Raw genomic sequence first — 19,876 nt, 5'->3', positions numbered from 1 at the left:
TCACCTCTGTCTTAAAGTTTCTCTGTTCTATTCTTGTTCACTCTAAAACACCTAAGACATAGCTTCCAGGCCTCAGAAGTCTCTCTAGGGGAGTGTGTCACAGTCTATTTGCTGTGAGTGACTGGGTGCTATTAGCACCCCGCTGTGCTAAACCTTAGCTTTACATCCAGTCATGGTAAGGGCTCGATCTACAGACCTTGGCTGTGTGTGTGTGTGTGTGCGTGTGTGTGTGTGTGTGTGTGTGTGTGTGTGTGTGTGTGTGTGTGTGTGTGTGTGTGTGTGTATATATATATATATATATATATATATATATATATACACAGTGGAGGAAATAAGTATTTCATCCCTTGCAGATTTTGTAAGTTTGCCAACTGACAAAGAAACTAAAAGTCTATCATTGTAATGGTAGGTCTATTTTAACAGTGAGAGTAAGAATATCAAAAAGAAAATCCAGAAATTGACATTATATAAAAGATAAAAATTGATTTGAATTAAACTGTGGGAAATAAGTATTTGATCCCCTTGCAAAACATGTGTTAGTACTTGGTGGAGAAACCCTTGTTGGACCGACAGAGGTCAGACGCTTCTTGTAGTTGGTCACCAGGTTTGTGCACATCTCAGGAAGGACTGTGGTCCACTCCTCTCTGAAGATTCTCTCCAAATCCTGAAGTTTTTGAGGCTGATGCTTGGCATCTGGAAGCTTCAGCTCCCTCCACAGCTTTTCTATGGGATTAATGTCTGGAGACTGGCTAGCTATCAGCCAAGATTTCACGGTACATGGCCCCATACATCCTCTCCTTGATGCAGGGAAGTCATCCTGTCCCCTTAGCAGAGAAACACCCCCAAAGCATAATGTTTCCACCTCCATGCTTGACGGTGGGGATGGGGTTCTGGGGTTATAGTCAGCATCTCTCTTCCTCCCAAACACGGCGTGTCAAGTTGATGCCAAAGATCTCGATGTTGGTCTCATCTGACCACGTCACCTTCTCCCAAGCCTTCTCTGAGTCATTCAGATGTTCATTGTCAAACTTCAGACGGACCTTTCATGTTCTTCTTGAGCAGGGGACCTTCAGGCGCTGCAGGATTTGATCCATTATGGTGTCGTGTGTTCGCAATAGTTTTCTTGGTGACTGTGGTCCCAGCTGCCTTGAGATCATTAACAAGTTCCTCCAGTTTAGTTCCTGGCTGATACCTCACCTTTCTCATGATCATCAATACCCCACGGGGCGAATGATTGTTGATTGATGCCCATTTTCTTTTTCTTCTGTGGACAGGTGTCTTTTATACAGGTAACAAGTTGATATTATGAGTACTTTTTTAAAAGAAGAGGACTTATGTAACCGGTCTGCGGGAGCCAGAATCATTGTTGGTTGCAAGGGGATCAAATACTTATTTCCCACAGTTTAATGCAAATCAATTTTTATCTTTTATATAATGTCAATTTCTGGATTTTCTTTTTGATATTCTTACTCTCACTGTTAAGATACACTTATATACTGTTAATTTCTTTGTAAGTGGGCAAACCTACAACATCTGCAGGGGATCACATTTTTGTAACATAAGGAAAAAGTGGTTAAGTTAGAAAAGATGAATGACTGGTAAGTGTTTACCTTGTATTACACGGCTTAGAGGAACACTCTATTCTGATTGGTCGATTTGGATTTTTCAGAGGTTTTTACCACCTGCTAACACACCTCTGTTAAGCATAACATGACCGTGGCTAAGGACGATCAAGGGAATATTTGCAGTAATATCTAATACTGCTATGAAAAAATCACAATAACTTCAATGAAACGGCACATTATATTTCAAAAGATTGCTATAGGTAACTGCAGGGAAGAAGCGTTGAAGGTGAATAAAGACATTATGGGTTTTTAACCAATTTCACACAGTTACATTTATCACTATATTTGTTAGAGAAATAATAGCTTAGTAAGTATGCTCAGACTTTACCCGCAGCCACTGTTTTTCAGTGAGCGTGTCGCTGTAGTCTACGTCCCGACGGCAGCGAGACCCCCGGCCGAACATCTTCTCCTCCTCCTCTTCGTACGTGAGGCGGTCCACCTCAGCTTCGTCTCTGATGATCCAAGAAGGCAACTCGTCCTCCTCCATGAGGCGAGGCTTGCGCTTTGGGTTCCTGGCGTCCTCCCGCCGTCGGTCCATGTCAATGCGCTGCAGAGAAGAAAATACAGATGATTCAAACTGGAATAAGCATTGGATTTCTACCTTGTTGGTATTAGCATCACTATATGGACGCATCAAACATCAGGCCATATTTTTGCTTTAACTAAATGCACCTTTGGACGAAGCCCTTCTACAAGTAACAAACTTGCTGCCAGCCATAACCTATTGCTTCCAGGTTTCTCATGTATATTTAATATCTTGCACCCAGACATCATGGAGCAAGTCAATAAGAGCTGGGTGAAAATAAAAATGAGGCGACTCTGTGAGGAGCCAGTGAGGCTTGAGGCTCTGTGAGGACAGCTATTTAAACACTAGCATTTCATTTTTTTCAGTAAAAAACTGTGTATACTGAGTGACATGGTGACTGTGAGGCCTTTATCCATGGCAATTTAGTTGTTTATTATGCATGAAGAGTTGTCCGCGGGACAAACGCGCCATTCTCAGATGCCTGAACAAGAAATACATTTTAACCAATGAACAATAGTCTCGACATGATGGAAAACCTACAATTATTTTGTCGGTAAGAGAACCAGCTATCAGCGTCTCCTCTTTAGGACGATTGCTTTTGGAGTCTTACTCTGCAATTTAAATGTCGATGAGATCTCACAGGAATGTGTGCCTTTTCTTACCATGAAGAGCTCAAATTCGTCTTCATTGCGGGCTATCATCTGGTTAAGAGTTTCATCATCGGGTATCTCATCTTCTTCCTAGTTTGGAAAAACAGCAAAACACAGGCCGAGTCATTGAATGTTTCAGCACAACAGGAGCCTTGCATGGGCAGTTCAAAACAAACTGGTCACGTACTGCTTTTTGATTTTTATCAAATACAAATGAAGCTGCTGAGATTGCATTTCAAAAACATGGAATATTATAAGTGAAGGGTGGCTACCTCCCTGATCGTATCTAAAGTGCTATGTCTGCAGGAATTCAATCAAAAGCAGCATGCATCATTTAATAAAAAATTACCCCTACATTTATCTTCTTATTGCAAAATAATTCACACCCGACCTCATTCTGCTCCTCAGTCAGTAAAATGGCCTGGAGGAAAGCTTGGCGCTCGTTGCCTGAGGACTTCTGGTCGAACATGCCCGCCTGGATGACCTTCTGATCCACGTTGAGTTTGTATTTGGCAGCTGCCAGGATTTTCTCCTCCACACTGTTGACGGTGCAGAGACGAAGCACGCGCACCTCGTTCTGCTGGCCGATGCGGTGAGCCCGGTCCTGAGCCTGCAGGTCCTGGAAACACGGATTAAAGAGAAATATTAGTTAATTTATGTCGCATCAACCTAAAACACTGTCAGTAGCAGAGATGGCAAAAGTACACACATCCTTTACTCAAGTAGAAGTACAGATACTCGTGTTTAAAAATACCCTGGTAAAAGTAGAAGTACTGACTAAACTTCTTTACTCAAGTAAAAGTAAAGAAGTATGGGCTTTGAAATGTACTTACAGGTGGGGTAGGTAATTTTGGAGAAACCAGCTCGAGTGCGCTAGAATTTGAAAATACAGCCGGAAAAAATCTGCCACTTCCTCACAGAGCCCCTCCTCCAACACACACGAACGCGCACATGACCAATGAGGGCACGAGATAAGTTTGTGCACAGGAAGGCTGACAGGCAGGTAGGCCATCATGCTTTTTACAGTGCTACGGCTTCCACAGATGACATTTTTTTATGGATTTTTTGTCAAAGCACTTCAGATATTCATTGCTATCGGGATGTTAAGAGCATTCCATGGAATATAACAAAAAGTGTATCTCGAGCCGGTTTCTCAAACTTACCTACCCCACCTTTAAGTAAAAAGTACCCATAACTACCATCTGTTTTAAAGAGAAACTGACCTCACTTTATATTAATAGAACAATAATGTCATTGTGAGCTAATTAATGTTTCCATGCTGAACAACGGCAACATGACAACGTTTTCATTGGTCCCTCTTCTTTAGAGAAGACCAGGAAATGATGGATACACGGATCGTGTTAAAATCAATAGGCACGCAATGACTCTAAATAATAATGATCACGCCACCAAACACACATTCAGACTAAAGTAACAAACCTGTTTTGAAAATGTAAGAAGTATAAAATACAGGTATTTGTGTTTAAAATATAAGAAGTAAAAGTAAAAAGTCGTCAGAAAAATTAGTAGTGGAGTAAAGTACTGATACCAGAAAAATGTACTTAAGTACAGTAACGAAGTATTTGTACTCCACTACTTCCCACCTCTGGTCAGTAGGTACACCTTTAAATCTGCTTTGAAACTACCACTACATTCTCTAAAGTGTACATGTTTAAAATAATGCTAGTCGCCAGTAAGAAAAGCCATAACGAAAAAATGGTTAAGCCAAGTACCAAGTAGACTGATTTAATGTGATTCACAAGATTTTTGTTATGGAAGAATGAACATCTACTCTGAGACTCAAGACAGACACATTTGACAGGTGTTGCAAGGGAAGGATTGAGTTTGTAAAACCATATAGATCAGACTTCAACTAAAAACTCTATTTGTAATGTAACCCCCGTGGTTCTCTGCTACGCACAGCTGTTATTGTTGTTGTGTTTCTGTCTCTTCATGTTCGTATGTCTGTATGCGTGATTTTTAATATTTGTTATGTTGAAAAAAAGAAAAGAAAGTAAAATGTAAGATGGCTTGCAACTAAAAGAAGTTAAAAAAAAAAAGAAAATGTAAAAAAAAAGGAACATACATCCTGTAGTCAAAAGTTCACACCATGAGCACATTCTTATAACACACTATTTGTACAGTGTGTTAAACTGAGGGACGTACCTGGTGTGGATTCCAGTCGCTGTCGAAGATGACCACGGTGTCGGCGGCCTGCAGGTTGAGGCCGAGGCCCCCGGCTCTGGTGCTGAGCAAGAAGATGAAGTACTGAGATCCTTGCTCATTAAATTTCTTCAGCAGCATTGCGCGGTCGTCAGCCTTGGTGCTTCCTGAAATGCCAACCATACGTTTTTTAAGTGTGAAAAAAAGTGTCAAAGCAAACTTAAAATCAAAATGTCACCCGATACCCTGCCTCATGTCTGATGAATTAAACTGATTCAGATGTGTCTGTAGGGGCATGTGGCAGGGTTCATGGTTTTGATGTCTGATTAAATTATGCTAACATAGAATGTTCACAGTCCACAAGTCTATTTCTAAGTTGGTTTCTAAGTGCTGAGTAGATAGTGTTAATTCTGATCACCAAATGATTCCTTCTAATACAGTCATTCATTATTTGGTTGGACCAAAATAATACTGAATAAATCAATTGAAACATTTCATGTCAAGTAGAATGACTAGACATGTTTATGTTAAAGGTAACATACAGTAATATGCTAACTTTCTTTAGGTTATACTATTACATTACATTACATTTAGCTGACGCTTTTATCCAAAGCGACTTACAATAAGTGCATTCGACCAACACCTTTACATGCCTTAATGTCCAAAATATATTATTCTTCTCATTATGTCTGATTCAACATATCTGTAACACCAAGAAGTTTGGACATATTGTTAAAATGCAGTTTCAAAATACGCGCTGTGCACTTTTTTCTGTGGATTGAGTGTTTAGCTACTTTTACAGTATTTATATAGCACCAAGACTGGCTTGAAAATCTGAAATATATGGAAATATCACTCTTCTCAATTTAGCTTTTGTGCCTTTTCTTCCTGTAGTGTGTTATATAGTTTTTTGTCCATGTAAATGGAAGTCCCGAAGTTCAAGCCTATTAAAGGCAATATTCTCATTAGGATTCTCATCACGTTATGTTTGCTGAGCATAATACCCCATACTTTTAAACAAAAGGAAATCCTTTAAGTCACTAAGTCTGGAATCAGAGACCTGAGTTCCTGCATCGATTGGACTCCTTTGTTGTGTGTGACATCACTACGTAACCTCGTGCTTCCATTGGCTAGTCCTCCAACACATTGTCTGGATACGCTAAGGGCCGGGACATTTCTAAGCAGTTGAATAATCACAACAGAGCGGACCAGCTAACCAATCAGAGCACACTGGGCTCTGGTTTCAGACAGAGGGTGAAAAGAGGTGCTGCAGCACAGGCCGTCTGAGAAAGATAAAGAACCTTTTCAGCATTAACGCATGTAAGCAAGTCCCAGTAGAGGCAGACAAGAAAAATACAAACCAGAACACTTTTGAATAAAAAGGACCAATTTGCTGCCTGCAAAGAAAAGATGCTGATGCACTTTTCTAGTTAATCACATCAGCCTAGTGAGCCTGAAGGCACTGACAGTCTGTGTTTCATTCCCAGCCGGTCTCTGCTGAGCGCCTTTTACTTTCTTTCAAAATCCAGAATGAATTCACCAATCATACATAACATTCTAAACTGTGAGTTGCTGCAAAGATGTGTGAGGCTGCATGTTCATCACAGATTTCTTTGGAACAGGTCCCTGCTCCCTTCAAACTTAAGACCACACAAGTACGAGACAAGCTCTTATTGTTTGCCATAATGTGCTTCTTTTAACTGCGAAGACAAATGCCTCAACCGTCACTCGCGCACAGCAGTCAAGGGGAAATGAGGAGAGAGATCACATTGCACATTTAGTTATGTTTCAAAAACTGCACAAAAATGAATCTCCTCAGGGAACTCAGGTCTCTGAGTCCAGACTTAGTGGCTTAAAGGATTGCCTGTTGTTTAAAATGCAAAGTGTGGGGTATTATTCTCAGCAAACATACTGTGATGAGAATCTTAATGAGAATATTGCGTATTATTATTTTAGTCCGCGTACATTTGAATTACAAATGAGGAATTGATCTTTTTAACACACCAAATACATAAAGGGAACAAAGAAGTAAAGTACTAACACAAGATCGGACTTAATCTCAGATAATGATCATGTTTGTCTTTGGAAGTTGGAAAGAGCTTTTTAATTCTCTAGTATTTGTCTGTTGTGTGATGATGCAACCCTCATCATCCTTACTTTCAATGAACTTGTAAGCAATAATAGACTACATGATTCATAATATAACAGTTTTCAGAGGAGCATATCCTTCGCTTTTTATGAATTATAATTTTTATGAATTTTTAAAATTATGAATATTGCAAATATATCCTAAAGTTCATAAAGATCATCCAAATTGTGTTTAGGGCATAGACTGTATATAGAAAAGGTGTAGGGTCTTAACCATGATTCTAGTCCTATAAGGTATCTGCCAATTCCAAGGCCCATAACTAACTATATTGAATAAATATGTATCTGACTCGGCTCTTTCTCAGGTTTCTTCCACTTAAGTCCTGCTAAGAGGTTACCTACTCAAAATGAGGGTCTCTAAGGAGAGGGTGTACTATATAAAGCTCCTTGAGGCAAATGTGTGAGACTGGGCTGTGTAAATCAAATTGACTTGACTAGAAAGCTTCTTATGAAATCGGTGTGCCCCAGAGAAGAGGTCTCACTTTGTTTGAACTGCAGAAACAGAACTCAGTAGAGCTGTTTCTTTCTTTACAAATGATCTTTGAGAACAGACACAAGGCATGCAGAGAACACTTGAACCAGACAAAAGAAGGCTGAGGGGGACAATACTCAGTAGACTGCAGGAGAGGAACCATTGGATTTTGCTTTATTTAAGCCAAGGGCTTTCCAAAGTCAGAGACTGGATGCCTTCCAACACTGATACATAAAAGAGATTTGCCCTAAAGCATTTGTTAGCTTACAGTATTATACTCTAGGAAAATGGGTGGAGAAACAGTAAAATGACCTAAAACTACTCGAAATAGGAACTTCTACCTAATAAGACACACCTTCAAGCCTTTCTATTTAGTCTTCTTTTGATAACTTATGTCATATTTTTTCCCTTTGATTGAATGAGCCTCCCCTGAAACTGTTTGTGAAGCGTCCACCTTTAAAGGGCACCTATTATGCAAAATCTTTTTTCCTGTCTTTTTTACATAAACATGTGTCCCCTCTGTGTTAAGAGATTCTGAAAGTTTCAGGAAAAAAGCTTCTCTCACTTTTTGTCTTGATCCATCAACATAAAACCTGTCCGAAACCTAGCTGATCCAATGTTGGCCACTTTATGATGTCACAAGGTTGTTTTGGCTTGTGCAACCATTAGCCAATAACCAACCAAGGTAACCCCCCCCACCTTATCACCTGAATCTCCTCCTAGAGCACCATTGTGGTATTTTAAACCAAACAGTTCACAGAGGCGCGTAGCCAGCGGCGGCTCGTTTGCATTTAAAGCTACAAACACAGAGTCAGCACTTTTGAAACAGGGCGGAAACAGAGGGGTTTATGGGACGCTACAATGCATGATCTGTTTGGTATTTCGAGGCAAACACTTCAGAGACATGTTTTTTATATATCTGAGACCTATAATACATTGTTGAAAAAGAGTATAATAAGGCAGTGTTTTTCAAAGTTTGAGGGAAAGGGGAATCTTCTTTCTTTTTTTTTTTAGATGTTATTAATAACTGCATATCTATCAATCTATGTGTCCTCCTTTGATGCCAATCTTTTAATATTTTGTATTTATTAATATTTTATTTTATTGTTTTTAAATGTCACGACCGCCCTTCAAGCCAATCAGAATCGAGCTGCCGCTACTGAGAGTGAAACTGAGTATCTGCTCAGCTTTTGGAGCAAGTGAGAGCTAGTGAATATTTCGCTCTGCAGCTGGATGAGAGCACGGATGTAGCAAATATTGATGTTTATATATACGAATATAAATATGTTTATTGTTAATATTACTGTTGAATATTATATATAATATTATTAAGGCATAAGTAGCTTTCAAAAATGCTAAAAATATATGTTAATTGTTCATATTACTGTTCAAAATTATATAATATTAGAAAGACAGAAATCACTTTAAAAAGATGTTCACTGTTGATATTACTGTTTAATATTGTGTTAAGAATGTTTATAACAGAAGACACAATCAATGTAATGAATGACAAACAAAAGATAAATATATATTTTTTTTAGAAGAATAACTGATTATTAATTATTAATACAAATATATATTAAGAAAATGTATTAAGCTGCTGTATGATTAATTTGTCATATTTTCCATCATAATGTACTCATTCAAAAAAATAAATTGCAACAGGGGGGTCCCCGCCAGAGGATAATGCTATATGGGGGTCCTTGGCATGGCAACGTTTGGGAACCCCTGTAATAGGGAACCTTTAAAACCTTCTGTTTTGGATTATATGTAGTTTAATATATTCTAGGAAAGTGGGGGAAAACACTGTAAAATTACCCAAAACTACTCGAAATAGGAATTTCTACCTAATAAGACACACTTTCAAGCCTTTTTATTCGGTCTTCTTTTCATAACTTATATCATATTTGTTCACTTCGATTGAATGAGCCTCCCCTGAAACAGTTTGCAAAACGCCTACCTTTATAACCTTCTGTTTTGGCTGATATGTATGGATTAATTGGTGTCAGGACAACATGTCAGCACATTTCTAATACCTATTATTGATATTTATACATTGTAGATTTGATGATCACAGAGTTTAGAAACATAAGTAGAGGTGAGAGCTTACCGTCGAGACGTAAATACTGGAAGTTGCGGTAGCTGAAGTAGTCCTCCATGATGGTCATGAGAGTGGTCATTTGGCAGAACAGCAGCACTCTGTGGTTGGTGGCAAGCAGTTTGGGCAGGATGCGATCAAGGAGCTCAAACTTCCCCGAAGCTCGATACAGTTCCAGCCTGGATGGGGGTAATGAGGGAAAACCATAGACTGGTAAAACGTGTCACACTAGTCATCATTACGCCTGTATTGGTTATAAAGTATGGCATCTATTTTGACAGCTGTATCAATTGGCCAATAATGCCCTGAAGTTCTTTTTTGTTTGACAACCTCTTTGATATGTTTCTGTGACATTGGTGTTATTCCATGCAAGCTTTGATCTTGGTTTTTGTGTTTAATGTTTCTTGTTATAGTTTAAAATGTAATTGTGCTTTAGGCTTTCTTTTTTTGCCTTTGTAATAGTTGTGTGCTGATTCTCTCCACCTGTGTGTGATTGTCTGATGGAGATCACCTGCTGCCCTTGGGTTTTTTCCTGCCTCCTCCAGCTGTGTCTTGTCTTTGTGATTAGTCTTGTGTGTGTATACGTCCGTTTTCCCTAGTGTTCCCTGTCAGTTCGTTATCAACGTTTCCCTGATGTGGTTCAGCCTGTCACAGTTCCTGGTTTCCTGTCCTGTCCTGTTATTCTGGATTTTCTTTGTGTACCCTCTAGTGTTGTCCAAGTCTTCCTGTTTGTTCCTCGTTTTTGTTTTGCTACATTTCTTTTTTTTCTACCTTGCCTTCTCGTTCGGTGTTTGTTTTGTGTTTTTCTACCAGCTTTCATTTCATAAAGCTTGCTTTTTTTCTCCGTACTTTCATAGCTGCCTCTTTGTTTCAGTGTGCATTCGGGTGCTGATTTTCTTATCGCTGTGACAGTGATTGAGTTAAATGCTCACAACAACATGCTAACATTCTCAAAATAACTATTCCAACATGCTAGTAAAACACAGATAAGTTTAGCTTTTAAAAAAGCATTTCAATTATTTATGCCTTCTTCCTAATCAAACACTGGCGGCTAGGGGTGTAACGGTTCACAGAAGTCACGGTTCGGTTCGTACCTCGGTTTGGAGGTCACGGTTCGGTATGGGTTCGGTAAAACAAGAAAAAGCAAAAAAAAGTCCCAAATGCATAATTCCAGGTTTGTTGTTATTTATGTTTGAACAGTAGTGCAAGTTTCAGTTTAAAAATAAAGAACTCTGACATTTTGAATAATTAACTGTATTAAACAGTTAAAAACAAACCACAAACAGTACCACACACACTCAGATGGCCATATTATCTATAATGGCTGATGTCAAACAAAAAGGTTTCATCAAGCTGTAAAACTAAAAAGAATGTCTTGAAAATATGACATCATAAATAATAAGAAAGTGTTTCAAGAGCGCAAAGTCGTTGAAAAACATATGCCAAAAGCTTCCGTTATTTATTTTGGTCTCTCGGCTCTCATGTCTATTGGTTTCTTAAAAACAGGGGATCAGCTGTTGAACTGCTGCTGTCTTTTGCCGGGCTCCGGCAAATCTGGGTGATGCCTTCTGATATGATTTAGCATGTTTGGCGTACCATTAGCATAACGCACCTCTGTCGAACAACGCCGACACACCGTCCTCGTCCGATCCACCACTCGCACTCCACCGTTATTGTAGTCCACGGGGAACCCGAAATGTTCCCACACAGCTGATGTAAAAGAAGCAGGTGGGTTCTAGCTCCTGTGTTTTATCTGAAATCGCCATACTAACTTTTCTTCTTCTTGTATTTTGTTCGTTTTGTTGTTGTGTTTCTTCTTGTTCTTCATTTGTTGTTTAAGGGCGGCTGGCAAACAGCTTTTAGGCGCAATACCGCCCCCTGGATTATATATAGTGTAGTGGATACTACCCTGAATGACTTTTTTCCCACTCTAAAAAAAAGGCGTATTCGTCGTGTGACTGCGTGTGCCGAACCGTGACGTCTGAACCGTGACGGTACGGGACGAATACGGATACCGTTACACCCCTACTGGCGGCTTTAATTCCCACTATTCAATTTGACCACCAATAGTTAGTAGTAGCTCACTTCTCTCCAACTCCACAACTTGATATTTTTTCAAACTTGTCTTCAGAATTAACGACTTTGCCTCATGTCATTTTTCAGAGTCCATAAAGCTCCGTCTGGAGCCACAAAATGTTTTATATAACTTTTTTAGTTGACGCTCAATAGGTCACTCTCTCTGTCCCTAAGTCTGTCCAAAAATACCTATTTAATCTTTTGGCTGACCCCGTTTTTGCCCCCACACTTGACCTTCTGTCGAATTAAATTTGAAAGTGTGGGTTTTAAAGTGTGTTTGTGAAAATGCTAATTCTCAAGACAGAGAAGTTGCACTAAGGATTGCAACCAAATGGCCAAAAAAGTTAACCGAGGCATAACTGCACTATTTCAGACATACTAAGATGAATCAAACAATTAAACGGATTGAGGTGCAAAAATATATTGTAATGCTTAAAATCAATGTAAATACTGCATAGACACCTGACACACTGGCTTTTTCACATTTCAACTTCGATTGCATACTCTTATCAGGTGGGAAACTACTATACGCATTAATGAGCTTCAAACAAAGTCAAAAATAAAAACGTTGACTATGCCGCTGCACACAATGTTGTGAATAAATGTCAGACCTGTTGGTTGTGACTGTATGCATGTTGTTTAGAAAGAAACACATGAAAAGATAAAACTGCATTTCTGTAAACAGCTTCTTTTTGACAGAATGTTCAGATATATATATATATATATATATATATATATATATATATATATATATATCCATATAAGTCTGTTTGTTGTCTGTATGCTATTGTTTGAACTTAAGGCACCGCAGAGGCTGTGTTTACCTGATACCACCAACGATATGTACTCCCCTGTTAGTATTTATTAGCAGTATATAAACATTTAATAACTGGTTCATAAGAAACTATTCTCTAAGCAAATATAAGAGTTTACTTTTGTATTAATCCCCAATTATCAATCCTTTTTATGGGCACCCAGATGTAAAGGCTGGTTTTAAAAAAAGATAATAGACAATAAAGTTAAATTCAGTTTAGTGGGAGAAAATATATATTTTTAACTAATACTGTAGGATAATAAACACTTACTTAGTGTTTTTCAAAATGTCAAATGTTTTATTGTGCCCATAAATGTTTCATATGGTATGTTAAAGTAAAGTTTTAGCAAAATACTTTAAAACCAATTGTTGGAGGCTGTGCTCAGCCGGGAAGCACCTTTTCCCTGCTCTGTTAACATTTTATCGTGTTTACCTGAATCTATTATTACTGTGTTTTGTGCCTCAGGTCAATTCCCTTCCTCTCTCGGACATCGCCTCGTCAAACTGCCTCTCTATGAAACTCAGTCAGCCTCCACTCTGACTAGTGTGATTAATATTCGCTTTCAACGCTTAGCTGACCACTTCCCAGGTTTATGTTCAAAGACTTTAACTCAGAAAATATTACAATGTGGTTTTCAAGGAGGGTGTTTTTTTGAACAACTTACCCACTGATGACGCCATTTGGAAAGCCCAAGTGCTCCGAAAAAGACTCCTACAACAGAGAATATTAACTAGTTTAAATAAGGGTAACAATATTACATATTTAAATGTAGCTGACCTAAAGATAACCTTCCGAACTATTATCTGAGCTGTTTGAAAAGAAAGAGACAGCACTCTATAAATTCAGACCGACTTTTAGTCGAATTAAATCTGTATATTTACAATTGTTTTCGTATGTAGAACTTAAAGTATAGCCCAGCAAATATCAAACTAAAATACAATGATTTCAGAAAATAAAACTTTCGTGACGACAACATCCCAGAAAAATGTTTACCGGAAGCCATTTGGATTAATATGACAAATATTCCTTGAAAAATGAAACCCATATCTTTGAAGGTAATGAATATGCAATTAGCTGACAATTAGAATATGTAAATGATAGAGACATGCACAAGTGGAACCCAGTGTCATATTTTCCACTATTAGTATTCACAGGCTTTTAACACTCACCTCAATGTGCTGGAAGATGTAGGGATGGTTGCAGATTTTCTTCAGCTGCATGATGGTGTTCATCAGGGTCTTTGACCCTCCTTTGCCCTTGGGACAATTGAAACAAATAAAATAAATGAAACGCCAGTTCAAAACAATGATATTTGTCTTGATGTGAGTTTAAACTGGAAATAACAGTTGGTCTGTCAGCGTTTGTGACTGATTAACAGCTGCCTGCAGCGGTAAAACTGAAATATGAGATTGGTAAGAGTTCACCAAATGTGTTGGGGGTTGACAGCTAAAAAATAACATGAAAATGTAAAGCTCTTCAAAGTCGAGGGGAGCTAGTGATTCTGCTACTTCTTTCACATTGTCGCATAGCTTTCATGTTGTCGTTTCATAGAGAGGTGCAGAATGCGTCACAAGGGCTCCCTCGATAAAAAGTGATGGGATTTTTCCATTGGATCTTGGAGTGCTGTTGCACGTAAGATCTCCGGTAAACACGTTTAATATACGTAGATGTTTAGTTCAGCAGGATACTCTCCAAATATTAACAAAACGTTTATGATTTGCGAAAGAGTAAATACAATTACTAGAAGTCAAAAGCTAACGATAGGCTATAAACAACCTACACCGTGGTCACATGATGTTTTTAACTAACGTCACCACCTCTAAGCTGAAGACAGCTAATGGTCGGAGGGATTACGTTTAGTTGTCTCATTTAGTCACATGGCCATTTTTGAGGACACACAGAGGCTTCGGACATTCAGGAGTGGGGTATCCACTGATGTCTTTTATGGAATAAAAACATGGACATTAATCTATGCATTTAATCAAAAACAAGCAAAAATAATTGACTTCAAAACAAGGGAGCCAAAAGTGGTGAAATGCTAACTCATTTCTTGATTTAAGGACTCATGTCTGCATTAAAGCAGTTTAACGTATCTTTAATATTACTGAAGAACCTCAGAGAAAAATCTTGCAGGTAATACAGTTTTTTACCGTGGTGTACTTATTGGTTTTTGGTTATTTGTTCATGTGAGCAGTATACTGTACAAGTATACTCTTTTTCCCTTTTTCTTTCCACCTGTGCTGCTGCAATGACGTAAATGTTCCCGCTGTGGGACGAATGAAGGAATTCACATTCTGAAATATACCCTTTATCCTCTGGAGTAAATATCTCTAAGCCATGCTGCTCAGTTTGACACAGCATGTCACACACTGGTATTAAAACAAAGCGCAGACATACTGTGAAGCCGGGGGGGTTCTGTGTATATTTACCTTCTTGTCTTTCTCTGAGCCGTCAGTGAGGAGGATGCCTCTCTGCATGTGGCGGTACAAAACCTTCTGTATGGCAGACATGTCACATTTGACAACATACTCCACCTGTGTTGAATGACAATAATAAAGAATGCTTCAGTGAAACAGTGGTGCCTTCTCAGTGGCAAATATGTTTGGAAGTAATTGAAAACAAGAAAAAAAGGCACATTATATACATTTACAACTGGTACGACCTCTAAAGGTCAAATTAATTTCATTTAAATTGTTAGATTATTCAATTATTTAAAGGCTTTTTTAAGAAACTGGTTCTATTTTCCAACAGTAATTGATGTAGTTCTTCTTAACGTCAGCTATCTGTGATGCCGAAGGCAATGCTGGATACTTTTATAAGTAACTTTGTGTATGTCTGTCCAATTATCTGCCCTTTATAATTCTCTTTAAAGAAAGTACACTTTGATTGGTTTTGCTGCTGCTCAAAGTTCATTTCTTTAAGTTCAAGTGAAGTTCTTAATGTCATACGCTCAGTGGAGCAGTCTTTGCCAATACAATTCTTAGATTGCAGGCTGCCTCCAACAGCGCTCTTACAGGTTTGTTTAAAGGAGACATGTCATGGCCATTTCCACTGATCATAATTCCATTGTTGAGGTCTACTAGAATAGATTTATATTGTGCAATTTTCCAAACTCACATTGGTTTCTCAAACAGCATCTCTGTAAACTACGTGTATTCACTGAATTTCACTCTCTGCCTTTAACGGCTCGTTGTAGCTCCAATAGCTCCAGCCCCACCCTCCCTGATTGGTCGGGACGTTGTGAATCGCGCTGAGCTCCGTGGAGGTGTCGTTTCCTTGTTTAGCGATACACAGCGAAACACAGCCAAACTCATCCTGAGCACACACAAACTCACAGCCGAAGTAAAAATAATAAGTGAGACACTTGAGTAAGAAAAAGTTTGATAAACGCTGTGAGAATGGGTCTGCAGAGAGAAGGGGTCTGCAGAGAGAATGGGTCTGCAGAGAGAATGGGTCTGCAGAGAGAATTTTGCTGCGATCCCAACTGTCTGTTATCAGCCTGCAGCCAGGGAGGAGAAATCAGCAGAGCTGCCTGCACTGAGTGTGTGAGGAAGTCCGTGGATTGGTCAATTTGGACCAATCAGCGGGGGCTTAACGTAACGGCTCCACGGACGTAACGTAACGGCTCCACGGATTGGTCCATTTAGTTCCGGGTACGTGCTTACGTAATCTCGTACCCGGAACAATCAAATGGATGATGACGTTTCACCAACGAGGCGTTTTGGGGAGGAATTTTCTGTTTTAGAGTTTTACTCGCTACAGGGTGTACTTTGAGGGTTTTGACTCTGCAGACCGTTTACATGCAGAAAAACCTTCATAACACACAAGGGGACGGGTAATAACCGGAAAAGCATGACATGTGATCTTTAACAAAGTATCACACAAATTCATTTGGAATTCAGAAGTTCCTGCATGAAACTGCTTCCAACAAGGTCCGTTAATAATATAACTTAAATATTACATAATTTGAGGATAAGTAACTGGGTCATGATTTCTAAAAATACATTTATATTTCTGTTAGAACGTAGTTTTGGCGACAGAAGCACAAGCTGAGTGCCTTCAACTCTTCAACTTTAGATTTGCAGTGCTGCTGGTAGGAGAAGAATATAAAAATGTTGGGTCAATTTTCCCTTTAAGATGCTTCTGGAAAACAGCACAGCTTACCTAGAATAAACTATCTATATGAAAGCAATTAGGGCAAACAGTGTAACGTAGGGTCCCTTATGGTCCTTGTGGCTCAAATTGCGTGCGTCATACACCATAACCACCCTGGGCTGACAGACCACCGAAGTGCAGCCCAAAGTATGTGAGAACCATTATTCAGATGGATATGAATTGTCTGGAATTACAGGAAAACAAAGGCAGCCGAATAGCGTTGGATGGGTAAATGTGCATTAATGTAATGCCGGACAAATGCAGACCCACTATTTTAATATGAATGAATGTTAGGTTGACCGAAGCAGTTTGAGCATGAATCATTTGCTTCTGGTATTAAGAAAGCAGGGCCGCCAGTGGACAAAGCAAAGCAAGCAGGAAGCAGGATTTCGTTCAAAATATCAATATCAATGACACTCAAGTGGTCTGGATTTAACCATTTGGCAGGTCGTATGTATTATTAGATCAAATTACGTTAAACTGTAATCTCACCTTCTCTGGCAGCTGGGACTCCACCTCTTTCTTCAGTCTGCGAAGCAGGAAGGGGCGGAGCACCTTGTGCAAACGCCGGATAATCAGGATGGTCTCCTCCTCATTTAGGTCGACCTAGAGAAGAGAGGATGAAAAGTGACAGAACATTACAGCATGTTGTGTTTTATAAACTGGGCAGCAGGATTCAGAATCACATTAACACTACATTAAAACCCCAGGACCACAAAGAACACATAACAATTGTTTCTCACTAACTTTTTTGGTTCTGCTCCATATTCACAATATGTGACCTGCTCTATCGAAATCAGTCGCATTGACCGGAAGACACATTTTGAGTTGTATACTGTACACTGTTGGAAAGAGGAGATTCATAGCTTTCTAATGATATCAGGATTGTTGTTGTACTCCAAATATTAAGCGAAATATGTCACATTATATAATGACTGTCACCGAGTCATCATTTTGAGAAAAAGTTTCCTCATCTCTGGAATCCATCGATCTGATTGATTATTAGCGGAGCAAATGATCAAAATACTACGGAGGGAAGATATTTTCGTTTGGGGGAAGCTTGCAAGTGTGTGTGTGTGTGTGTGTGTGTGTGTGTATACGTGTGAGTTTGTGTAATTTTGCATTTGTGTGTATTGTGTTTGTTTCCCGGGAAAACACTCACGAGAAACACCGGCTGTTGTTATGCTTGCTGTGACGTTAAATTACTCCGTTCTCTGCTTGTAATTATGCCGAAGCTTCAAAGCTGTATTTATCATCTGAATTTGCCGAAACCAGTTTAATATTCTGAAAGCCAAGACTTTGTTTATTTAAAATCAGATGAAAACAAACTGTAACGGACCCTGCCGTGTTATCTATGATTACTATACTCTTACATTCATAATGTCAGCGGAGGGAGGGGAAGCGGCGCTGCGGAAGAGCAGATTGCGAGTGAGAGCTGTCATCTTCCCTACAAGCTTCAAAAATGTATTTATCGTGTGATTTTGGAAATAAAAGTTTCAGATTCTGAAAGCCAAGACTTTGTTTGTTTAAAATCAAACAAAACACCCGAACCCCGAAAAAATAGTTTTGTACGCAAATCCACGTTTATTTTCAAATGAGTCGTTGCGACTTCCGACTGATTTCGATAGAGCGGGTCACAAATAGACTCATAAAACACCTTTTTTTTCATTTTTTTGCCTTGTTCTTTTCGTCATGTCACACAATGTATTAAGTCCTGTCTTATCTAGTCTCACCTGGTAAGTCTTGATTTACTCAATAAAAAAGCTTTCAAAAGATGTACCCATTGATGTTTAGTACAGGTATTATACAACCCATGTTGTATCTAGGCAATAAGGCTAAGTACTCCCAGGGAGGCAGAACATATTTTTTAACCTGTGCAAGCTGCTTTCCTGATGGGAAATTACATTTTTTTTTTAGATTTTATTAGATTAGATTCAACTTTATTGGCATTGTACACCGAAATGCAGTTTGCATGAGGTTAAAATATATGCACATATTGATTACAATATCACAGTTGTTGCAATTGTGAGGAAAGATACAGACACTTTTATATGAATATGAAATAAATGTACAAATATGAAATAATGATTTACAAAGAAAGGTGCAGGGTTAGAGGGATGTACAGATAAGATGCATGGCTCAGGCACATATAAGTTAAATACAGTTGTATAAAATATGAACACAGATTTAATAATGATGTCACAAAGCAGTGTACGGTTCAATTCCCTATAGATCTTTAGCCAAGAGTTTAAGTGTTGTCTTGTGAAACACAAAATAGTTTTAAAAATCACGAATCAATATCCTGATAAAGGATCAAATCTTGTAAAAAATCTAGAATTGTTAGACTAGTTTGCTTTCAGAATCAGAAACAGGTTTATTACCCGGTAGGTTTACACTTACGAGGAATTTGACTAGGTGTCGTGGTGCACAAGTAAAACAACAATTAAACTTTGTGATATGTGAGTCTTGTACTTGGAATAAACCCCGGACATACGAAATGAGTGCATTTGCAGAAAATCGATATGACCCACGTCCACTTTCAGATGTTAATCTTACAGCAAATGGAACAGAGTTAAGAAAGCAGGCAGTATTTTGTCGTACGTACCCTCTCTCCTGTCATGGCGAATGGGGCGTTGAACCACTGCTCGAAGGTGTTGCAGCTCTTGAAGATGGTGGGCAGCAGGAAGTTGAGCAGGGCCCACAGCTCGGGCAGCTTGTTCTGCAGGGGGGTGCCGGTGAGGAGGAGGCGGCGCGGGGCCACATAGTGAGTGTTCAACACCTGGGTCAGCTTACAGTGGTGGTTCTTCATCCGGTGACCCTCGTCCACAATCATGTACTTCCAACGAATCTGTATGAGGGAGGGGAGTTATAATACCCTTATTTTTACACTTTGAAACAGTGAAATATTTTCATTTAGAACACTATTGATCGCAAAGTTTGATTTTCTGCAACGACTACCTCAGGGTGCACTGCTGCATACAAATCAGAAGTGTCTCCTTCCCGATCTCATTTCATATGGTATTAAAAAGGTTTGAACCAAAAGTTTTTAGATAGACAGACAATCGTACTTTATTTCTCCCAAGATGAAAAATGACTTTGTCACAACAGCATTTTGACAGTCAATCTACAAGAATTACAAAAACACTTC

At 39.0% G+C, this 19,876-nt stretch overlaps 1 protein-coding gene across 3 annotated transcripts in view; it reads right to left on the bottom strand.

Annotated features, from left to right (window-relative positions):
* The window catches only part of smarca2 (SWI/SNF related, matrix associated, actin dependent regulator of chromatin, subfamily a, member 2), an 81,569-nt gene that overhangs the window by 25,801 nt on the left and 35,892 nt on the right, over window positions 1-19,876 (bottom strand). For 2 of the 3 annotated variants that reach the window (XM_034216621.1, XM_034216622.1), the window contains exons 19-28: window positions 19,334-19,576; window positions 17,221-17,334; window positions 15,003-15,107; window positions 13,743-13,829; window positions 13,238-13,284; window positions 9,695-9,861; window positions 4,968-5,131; window positions 3,157-3,420; window positions 2,814-2,891; window positions 1,954-2,172 (exon numbers count right to left, since the gene is read on the bottom strand). In XM_034216621.1, the coding sequence (XP_034072512.1) occupies window positions 1,954-2,172; window positions 2,814-2,891; window positions 3,157-3,420; window positions 4,968-5,131; window positions 9,695-9,861; window positions 13,238-13,284; window positions 13,743-13,829; window positions 15,003-15,107; window positions 17,221-17,334; window positions 19,334-19,576 (1,488 nt within the window). The remainder of the gene's footprint in view (window positions 1-1,953; window positions 2,173-2,813; window positions 2,892-3,156; window positions 3,421-4,967; window positions 5,132-9,694; window positions 9,862-13,237; window positions 13,285-13,742; window positions 13,830-15,002; window positions 15,108-17,220; window positions 17,335-19,333; window positions 19,577-19,876) is intronic. The other variant, XM_034216623.1, reaches the window with a different exon arrangement.

Source organism: Gymnodraco acuticeps, unplaced genomic scaffold (assembly GCF_902827175.1).
Source record: "Gymnodraco acuticeps unplaced genomic scaffold, fGymAcu1.1, whole genome shotgun sequence".
Lineage (NCBI taxonomy): Eukaryota > Metazoa > Chordata > Actinopteri > Perciformes > Bathydraconidae > Gymnodraco > Gymnodraco acuticeps.
Note: the sequence above shows the minus strand (reverse complement) of the source record. Positions and strands in the feature narration are given on the sequence as shown.